General features: G+C 53.3%; 1 protein-coding gene across 2 annotated transcripts in view; it reads left to right on the top strand.

Moving 5' to 3' along the window:
* The window catches only part of naxe (NAD(P)HX epimerase), a 12,139-nt gene continuing 2,194 nt past the window's right edge, over positions 1 to 9,945 (top strand). Inside the window, exons 1-6 of one of the 2 annotated variants that reach the window (XM_080184186.1) lie at positions 1 to 18; positions 1,231 to 1,447; positions 3,378 to 3,486; positions 6,753 to 6,863; positions 7,302 to 7,415; positions 9,101 to 9,248. In XM_080184186.1, the coding sequence (XP_080040312.1) occupies positions 1,260 to 1,447; positions 3,378 to 3,486; positions 6,753 to 6,863; positions 7,302 to 7,415; positions 9,101 to 9,248 (670 nt within the window). In that variant the 5' untranslated portion in view covers positions 1 to 18; positions 1,231 to 1,259. Of the gene's footprint in view, positions 19 to 1,098; positions 1,115 to 1,230; positions 1,448 to 3,377; positions 3,487 to 6,752; positions 6,864 to 7,301; positions 7,416 to 9,100; positions 9,249 to 9,945 lie in introns of those variants that run through there. The other variant, XM_080184187.1, reaches the window with a different exon arrangement.

Here is a 9,945-nt window from a genome sequence, read left to right as displayed (position 1 = left end):
ACGCTGTCCCTTCGTCAGGTGTGTGGAAGATTCGTGTTGTGAGACTTCAATCTGTGATTGGCGGCAACCGTCCGCCTTCAAAACTGAGGGGGAGGTGAGGGCGGCACCAACTGCGCGGCCCGCCCCTGGGCCAGCGATTGGACAAGATGGCTGTCATTCAAGGCCTTCTCTTCGCCTGATAGGTCAAGCGTCCTGTCAGTCAGCGGGAGGCGGGACAATATGCGTTGTGCTGTCCCCTGATTGGTCCCAAAGTTGTGATTGACGGGGAGGGGTATCGCGATCCACCTGAGGGACGCGAGGACGTCGACGTCGGAGCAATGGTGATCGGCGATTGGAGGAAGTATCCGTCAATCAACTCTACTCTCGCCCTTCATGCCGATTAGTCGGCCGTCGTTGTCAGTCGAGGAGGCGGGACAGTGTCGAGCTCTGACATGTCCCATTGGTTCACTAATGATTGCCAGGAGCTGGTTGGGCGGCAGAGGCAGCCCCGATTGACGATTGGACAAGCCGTCCGTCAATCATTCTTAGACCCACCCTAGCTTTCGTCTGATTGGGTGGTCGCCCTGTCAATCTACGAGAGGCGGGACACAATGCGGCCGAGCCTCATCCGATTTCGGGCCGAGCACGAAACTGAAGGGCGTCACCTCGCATTCCTCCGACAGCAATTCCGACTGGATGGAATAACTGTCAATCAGCCAGTGATCCCGCCCCTCTAAGCAGTCGATTGGCCACTTCTCTGACGGCCCGGGTGTTCATTGGCCGATTGAGCTGTCAGTCAAGCCTAATCCCGCCTTCCTGTCACGGGGGCTTGTTTTCGAACAGTGGCGGAGATGCCCCGTCGGCGATTGGACGACACAGCTGTCAATCAGAGCAGGCAGCCAATCGAAGCCGGATAACCCAGTCACAGGGCGGTACCCCTTTGATTGGTGGCAGCGCTCGTCAATCAAGGGGACGCCGCCTTCCGGCTTATGCGATTGGGCAGTTGCTGTGATTGACAGCATGCGGCGGGGGCGGATTGGGCTGCGTGTACGGGAGAGGGCGGGACGTATTCTGAGGGCCGAGCGCCTGCGCTGTGGGAGGGTTGAGGAAGCGCTTGCGCCTGCGCTGTGGGAAGGTGAGTGCTGAGGAAGCGCTTCGTCTTGAGATCTGGGAGAGTCAGTGCTGAGGGAGCGCCGCACTGTCGGAGGAGCTTGTCTCTTTAAACACTAATCCCATTCTCTCCCATTGCAGGGCTGGCCACTACCCCGCCCTTGCCCTGAATGTGGGGTATCCGGACCCTCCTGGGCCTCAGTGTCATCGCCGCGTCGCGCCGGGTGGCTCGCTGCACAGGAGTGGGCACCTCGAGTGTGCACGGATTTCTCTGCCCCAACCCACAGTGGCGGATCCTGCCTGGGCAAATGGATCCCAAGTGTTCGACCGCAGGCGACAGCTCGGTCAAGTACCTCGGGTGAGTTATCCAGGCTCGGGGAAGCCTGGCAGGTTCGAGTGAGTATTATTCGACCATGCCCGAGAGAAGCTCAAAACGAAGGAAAAGCCTTAATTTTACTGATTTTCAACTTTTACATGTGCACCATAGAAAGCATCCTTTCCAGATAGAATCCTGCTGGTGCAGAAGTAGACCATTCGGCCCATTGAGTCTGCGCCGATCACAATCCCACCCTGGCCCTATCTCTGCAACCCCCCATTTCCCCTGACACTAAGGGGCAATTTAGCATGGTCAATCCACCGGACCCACACATCTTTGGACACTAAGGGACAATTTAGCACGGCCAATCCACCCTAACCTACACATCTTTGGACACTAAGGGACAATTTAGCATGGCCAATCCACCCTAACCTACACATCTTTGGACACTAAGGGGCAATTTAGCATGGCCAATCCACCCTAACCTGCACATCTTTGGACACTAAGGGACAATTTAGCATGGCCAATCCACCCTAACCTACACATCTTTGGACACTAAGGGGCAATTTAGCATGACCAATCCACCCTAACCTACACATCTTTGGACACTAAGGGGCAATTTAGCATGGCCAATCCACCCTAACCTGCACATCTTTGGACACTAAGGGGACAATTTAGCATGGCCAATCCACCCTAACCTACACATCTTTGGACACTAAGGGACAATTTAACATGGCCAATCCACCCTAACCTGCACATCTTTGGACACTCAGGGGCAATTTAGCATGGTTAATCCACCCAACCTGCATGTCTTGCATATTGTGGGCGGAAACCGCAGCATCTGGAAGAAACCCACACAGATATGGGGAGAACATGCAAACTCTGCATAGACAGTGATCCAAGGCTGGGAATCGAACCCGGATCCCTGGTGCTATGAAGCAGCAGCACTAACCGCAGTAATTTGATTTATTATTAAAAGTATTGTTTCTTGCGCGCTATACAGACAAAGCATACCATTCATAGAGTACATAAATTTATTGTTGTCACATGTATTGGGTTACAGTGAAAAGTATTGTTTCTTGCGCACTATACAGACAAAGCATACCGTTCATAGAGAAGGAAAGGAGGGGGTGCAGAATGTAGTGTTACAGTCACAGCGAGGGTGTAGAGAAAGATCAACTTAATGCGAGGTAGGTCCATTCAAAAGTCTGACAGCAGCAGGGAAGAAGCTGTTCTTGTGTCGGTCGGTACGGGACCTCAGACTTTTGTATCTTTTTCCCGACGGAAGAAGGTGGAAGAGAGAATGTCCGGGGTGTGTGGAGGGGGTCTTTGATTATCCCGGCTGCTTTTTCCCGAGGCAGCGGGAAGTGTAGACGGAGTCAATGGATGGGAGGCTGGTTTGTGTGATGGGATTGGGGGCTACATTCACCACCCTTTTGTAGTTCCTTGCGGTCTTGGGCAGAGCAGGAGCCCAGACCGAGCTGTGATACAACCAGAAAGGATGCTTTCTGTGGGGCATCTGTAAAAGTTGGTGAGAGTCGGAGCGGACGTGCCAAATTTCTTTCGTCTTCTGAGAAAGTAGAGGCGTTGGTGGGGCTTTCTTAACTATAGTGTTGGCGTGGGGGGGAACCAGGACAGGTTGTTAGTGATCTGGACACTTTGAAGCTCTCTTGACCCTTTCTACTTGGTCCCCGTTGATGTAGACAGGGACATGTTCTCCTTTACACTTCCTGAAGTCGATGATGATCTCCTTCATTTTGTTGACATTGAGGGAGAGATTATTGTTGCCGCACCAGTTCACCAGATTCTCGATTTCGTTCCTCTTCTCCGTCTCGTCATTGTTTGAGATCCGACCCACCAGGGTGGTGTGTGTAATGCCAGATTGATAGCTTATCTCCTCTCTCTCAGTCCAAGTGACACTCTCTCTCTCTCTCTCTTTCCCTCTCTTTCCCTCTCACGCACGCTCCCACAGTCAGGAAGAGGCTCAAGCCATAGACCAGGAACTGTTCACCGAGTACAAGTTCAGTGTGGACCAGCTGATGGAGTTAGCAGGTCTGAGCTGTGCGACGGCCATTGCCAAGGTAGGTGCCCTGGATCTCAGGGTTGAATGTTGATAGACCACGCACCCTTTTTAGCTGTTTCAAAAGCCTCTTACCTAAGGGCACCTGTTTCGGAGGGGCGGAGAAAGAGGAAGACCTCCTCATGAATAATAGTAGGAGGGATTACTATTTAAAGGGCGTGCTACGGTGCAGAGGGACCTGGGGGTCTTTGCGCATGAGTCTCAAAAACCCAATCTGCAGGTGCAGCAGGTGATCAAGAAGGCAAATGGGATGCTGGCCTTTATAGCGAGGGGGATTGAATATAAAAGTAGGGAGTCTTGCTGCAACTGTACAGGGCACTGGTGAGGCCGCAGCTGGAGTACTGTGTGCAGTTTTGGTCGCCGCACTTACGCAAGGATATTTTGGCCTTGGAGGGAGTGCAGAGGAGGTTCACTAGGCTGATACCGGAGATGAGGGGGTTGGACTATGAAGAGAGATTAAATAGACTGGATCTGTACTCGTTGGAGTTTAGAAGGATGAGGGGGGATCTTATAGAGACGTATAAGATAATGAAGGGGATGGATAGGGTAGAGTTAGAGAGATTCTTCCCGCTTAGAAAGGACAGCAGGACTAGAGGGCACAGTCTCAAGATAAGGGGGGGGGGTGCAGTTTAGATCAGAGTTGAGGAGGAACTTCTTCACTCAAAGGGTGGTGAATCTCTGGAATTCTCTGCCCGTTGAAGTGGTGGAGGCTGCCTCGCTGAATATATTTAAGTCACGGGTAGATAGGTTTCTGATAGACAGGGGAATTAAGGGGAGAAAGCAGGAAAGTGGAACTGATCCACTTTAGATCAGCCATGATCTTATTGAATGGCGGGGCAGGCTCGAAGGGCTAGATGGCCGACTCCTGCTCCTATTTCTTATGTGAACCTGAATTGTGTATTGTCTCCAGACAAGACTGTAAGTGAGATTTTGCAAGCCCAGGCAAGTTGTGGGAGTTACAGATAGTGTGACATGAACCCAAGATGCATCTCTTTAACCTGTGCTTAATATTATTTCCGCTCTTTAAGACTTGATGAGCTGTAAAAACTCGCATCCTAATCAGTATTCTGTAAACTGAGTGTGTGTCTTTACATAAGAACATAAGAACATAAGAAATAGGAGCAGGAGTAGGCCATCTAGCCCTTTGAGCCTGCCCCGCCATTCAATAAGATCATGGCTGATCTGTCGTGGCTCAGTTCCACTTTCCCGCCCTCTCCCCATAACCCTTAATCCCCTCTCTTATCAAAAACCCGTCAACCCGCGTCTTAAAAATATTTAGCGAGGTAGCCTCCACCACTTCAACGGGCAGAGAATTCCAGAGATTCACCACCCTTTGAGTGAAGAAGTTCCTCCTCAACTCCGTTCTAAACCGCCTCCCCTTTATCTTGAGGCTGTGCCCCCTAGTCCTACTGTCTTTTTTGAGCGGGAAGAGTCTCTCCACCTCTATCCTGTCCATCCCATTCATCATCTTATACGTCTCAATGAGATCTCCCCTCATTCTTCTAAACTCTAACGAGTACAAGCCTAGTTTATTCAGCCTCTCCTCATAGCTCAACCCCCTCAACTCCGGTATCAGCCTAGTAAACCTCCTCTGCACTCCCTCCAAGGCCAAAATATCTTTGCGCAGGTGCGGCGCCCAAAACTGCACACAGTACTCCAGCTGCGGCCTCACCAATGCCCTATACAGCTGCAGCAAGACCTCCCTACTTTTATATTCAATCCCCCTCGCTATGAAGGCCTGCATCCCATTCGCCTTCCTGACCACCTGCTGCACCTGCAAGCTGGGTTTTTGCGACTCATGCACAAGGACCCCGAGGTCCCTCTGCACCGTCGCCTGCTGCAGTTTTTCGCCACGTAAGTAATAGTCCTTCCTACCATTATTCCTACCAAAGTGGACCACCTCACACTTGCCAACATTAAATTCCCCTGTTTGTGATCAGAACTCCCCACTCACCTGACGAAGGGACAGAGGCCCGAAAGCTAGTGGCTTTTACTACGAAATAAACCTGTCGGACTCCTTACCAGTAGGAGACAGGGGGTGGTGACAGAAGGCTGCCTGAATGACTGGAGGCCCGTGGGAACCATCCAGTCCTAAATCTCCTCATTTTGAGGCCATGCCCCCTAGTTCTAGTTTCACCCGCCCGTGGAAACAGCTTCCCTGTTTCTATCTTGTCCATTCCCTTCATAATCTTACATGTTTCTGTAAGATCCTCCCCTCATTATTCTGAATTTAAGTGAGTATAGCCCCAGTCTACTCAGTCTCTCCTCATAAGCCAACCCTCTCAACTCCGGAATCAACCTAGTGAATGTGTGGGCTTCACTCCCACAGTATGTAGTTGAGGCCAATGCATCGTTTGATTTCGAGAAGGAATTAATTCTTGCTCTCCGTCGCTAAAGGGATGGACGGAGATGGCGGGGAGGAAGGCGGGGAGATCAGGATTATTGGATTTGATAATCAGCCGTGCATTCATAACAAACGTGGAGCAGGCTGGAAGGGCCAAATGGCCTCCTCCTGCTTCTAGTTTCTATGTTTGTAAAGTGCGGAGGGGCCTGGGAATCAGGGCTCAGTACCTCCCACCTCCCCGGCATCGAGGGCCCGACTTCCGTCCATAGACCTGAGGACGTTGGAGCAGAATTAGGCCACTCGGTCCATCGAGTCTGCTCCGCCGTGGCTGATAATTTTCTCATCCCCATTCTCCTGCCTTTTCCCCATCACCCCCGATCCCCTTATTAATCAGGAACCTATCTATTTCTGTCTTAAAGACACTCGGTGACCCGGCCTCCTCTGTGGCAAAGAGTTCCACAGATTCCCCACTCTCTGGCTGAAGAAATTCCTCCTCATCTCTGTTTTAAAGGATCGTCCCTTTACCCTGAGGTTGTGCCCCCTCTGGTTCTAGTTTTTCCTACTAGTGGAAACATCCTCTCCACTCTATCCTCGCAGTTTCCTGTGAGTTTCAATAAGATCCCCCCTCATCCTTCTAAACTCCAACGAGTACAGACCCAGAGTCCTCAACCCGTTCCTCACACGACAAGCTCTTCATTCCAGGGATCATTCTTGCCTTCATCAATCGGGGTATAGATTACAACAGCAGAAAAGTGGCGTTGGGGAGTTATATAGTGAGGCCACGCTGTGCCGTTCTGGTCGCCACGTTTATAGGAAGGGCCATGACACCAAAACTCCATATAGCTGCAGAGAATATGATTTAAAAAAAAAATTCTTCAAGATACACTAACGTCACACTAATCCGTTCTCCGTCTGTCTTTCAGGCCTACCCTCTGTCTTCACTTAGGAAAAAATCCCCCACTGTGTTGGTGTTGTGTGGACCTGGGAATAATGGCGGAGATGGACTGGTGTGTGCACGGCACCTCAAACTCTTTGTAAGTTCACACACACTCTGCAGACAGGTACAGCACGGGGTTAGATACAGAGTAAAGCTCCCTCTACACTGTCCCCCCATCAAACACTCCCAGGGCAGGGACAGCGCGGGGTTAGATACAGAGTAAAGCTCCCTCTACACTGTCCCCCCCCATCAAACACTCCCAGGACAGGGACAGCACGGGGTTAGATACAGAGTAAAGCTCCCTCTACACTGTCCCCCCCATCAAACACTCCCAGGACAGGTACAGCACAGGGTTAGATACAGACTTGTAATCCCTTGAGTGTGGGAGATGGGGGTGATCTGATGGGGATGGGGGTTTGGGGATGGGTTAAAAGGGTGAAAGGATTGGTTCGAGACACAGCCATCGTCTCTCGGTCTGGGTTGTTGTCCCTTGATCTCCCCTCTGACGCTCCCCTCTCTTCCCCTCTCTCTCTAGGGCTATGAGCCCAGCGTCTTCTACCCGAAACGCCCAAGCAAACCCCTCTTCGAGGCCCTCACCACCCAGTGCCAGAAAATGGACATCCCCTTCCTGACCGAGTTCCCGTCGGAGGTAAGGAACTCCGTGTGTGTGCGTGGGGGGGGGGAGGTGGTGAGGAGGTTACAGAGATAGGGAGGGGGTGTAGGGGGCTGGAGGGGTTTACAGAGATAGGGAGGGGGTGTAGGGACTGGAGGGGGTTACAGAGATAGGGAGGGGGGTGTAGGGGGGCTGGAGGGGGTTACAGAGATAGGGAGGGGGTGTAGGGGGCTGGAGGAGGTTACAGAGATAGGGAGGGGGTGTAGGGGGCTGGGGGAGGTTACAGAGATAGGGAGGGGGATGTAGGGGGATGGAGGAGGTTACAGAGATAGGGAGGGGGGTGTAGGGGGATGGAGGAGGTTACAGAGATAGGGAGGGGGTGTAGGGGGCTGGAGGGGGTTACAGAGATAGGGAGGGGGTGTAGGGGGATGGAGGAGGTTACAGAGATAGGGAGGGGGTGTAGGGGAGCTGGAGGAGGTTACAGAGATAGGGAGGGGGTGTAGGGGGCTGGAGGAGGTTACAGCGATAGGGAGGGGGTATAGGGGGCTAGAGGGGGTTACAGAGATAGGGAGGGGGTGCAGGGGGCTGGAGGGGGTTACAGAGATAGGGAGGGGGGTGTAGGGGCTGGAGGCACGTGCGCAGCTATATGGGTCAGTTGCATGTCAAACAGTCCACACCATCTCCACTCAACCGAATCTCAAATACTGTGGCTCCCAGAGCAGGTCAGAGGCTGGGAATCCTGCGGGGGGTAACTCACCTCCTGACTCACTCCCCCCAAATCCTGTCCATCATCTACAAGGACACAAGTCAGGAGTGTGATAGAATACTCTCCTCTTGCCTGGATGGTGCCCCTACACCCCCCTCCCTATCTCTGTAACCCCCCCTCCAGCCCCCTACACCCCCTCCCTATCTCTGTAACCTCCTCCAGCCCCCTACACCCCCTCCCTATCTCTGTAACCTCCTCCAGCCCCCTACACCCCCCTCCCTATCTCTGTAACCTCCTCCAGCCCCCTACACCCCCTCCCTATTTCTGTAACCTCCTCCAGCCCCCTACACCCCCTCCCTATCTCTGTAACCCCCTCCAGCCCCCTACACCCCCTCCCTATCTCTGTAACCCCCTCCAGCCCCTTACACCCCCTCCCTATCTCTGTAACCCCCTCCAGCCCCTTACACCCCCTCCCTATCTCTGTAACCTCCTCCAGCCCCCCTACACCCCCCTCCCTATCTCTGTAACCTCCTCCAGCCCCCCTACACCCCCCTCCCTATCTCTGTAACCTCCTCCAGCCCCCCTACACCCCCCTCCCTATCTCTGTAACCTCCTCCAGCCCCCCTACACCCCCCTCCCTATCTCTGTAACCCCCTTCCAGCCCCCTACACCCCCTCCCTATCTCTGTAACCTCCTCCAGCCCCCCTACACCCCCCTCCCTATCTCTGTAACCTCCTCCAGCACCTACAGATGGGATGGGAGGGGGAGAGATGGGAGGGTGGGGAGGGAGGTGGGATTGCGAGAGGTGGGATTGCGGGGGGCAGGAGGTGGGATGGGGGCGGGGGTGGTCCTAAGTACCGGGATTTTGGTTGGTTGATTCCAGTGCGTCTCTACGTTGTCTTGGTGTTGGGTATTTGTTTGCCGCTGTGGGGGGTCTCGGCTGTTTAACGAGGCAAGTTATCGTCTCACATCACACTTTCTGCCCCCTCTTTTTCCTCCTCCTCCCCCCACACAGCCCCTCTTCATTGACGAACTCTACAACCTGGTTGTCGACGCCATATTTGGTTTCAGCTTCAAGGGGCAGGTCCGCGAGCCCTTTGCCGCCGTGCTGGGCACTTTGAAGGGTGTGACTGTACCCATCGCCAGTGTAGACATCCCCTCAGGTGAGTGTGACGAGGTGGGTACCTGGGAGGGGGTTGGGTGGTTATCCCTTGCTACGGGCGTGTCACAGGAGCGTCGATCACAACACGGAGGAAGCCACCTTCCTCCCGGGGTGGTGCATGGGGTCAGCGCTGCTGCCTCACTGCGCCAGGGACCCGGGGGTTCGATTCCCGGCTCGGGTCACTGTCTGTGTGGAGTCTGTACCTTCTCCCCGTGTCTGTGTGGGTTTCCTCTCACAACCCAAAAGATGTGCGGGTTAGGGTGGATTGGCTGTGCTAAATTGTCCCTTAGTGTCCAAAGATGTGCAGGTTAGGGTGGATTGGCCGTGCTAAATTGTCCCTTAGTGTCCAAAGATGTGTAGGTTAGGGTGGATTGGCCGTGCTAAATTGCCCCTTAGTGTCCAAAGATGTGTAGGTTAGGGTGGATTGGCCGTGCTAAATTGTCCCTTAGTGTCCAAAGATGTGTAGGTTAGGGTGGATTGGCCGTGCTAAATTGTCCCTTAGTGTCCAAAGATGTGCAGGTTAGGGTGGATTGGCCGTGCTAAATTGCCTCTTAGTGTCCAAAGATGTGTAGGTTAGGGTGGATTGGCCGTGCTAAATTGTCCCTTAGTGTCCAAAGATGTGTAGGTTAGGGTGGATTGGCCGTGCTAAATTGTCCCTTAGTGTCCAAAGATGTGTAGGTTAGGGTGGATTGGCCGTG

The sequence above is a fragment of the Carcharhinus amblyrhynchos genome, unplaced genomic scaffold (genome assembly GCF_965287045.1).
Source record: "Carcharhinus amblyrhynchos unplaced genomic scaffold, sCarAmb.v2.hapA scaffold_603, whole genome shotgun sequence".
In the NCBI taxonomy this organism is placed as follows: Eukaryota; Metazoa; Chordata; class Chondrichthyes; order Carcharhiniformes; family Carcharhinidae; genus Carcharhinus; species Carcharhinus amblyrhynchos.
This window is presented reverse-complemented; position numbering and strand designations above follow the sequence as displayed.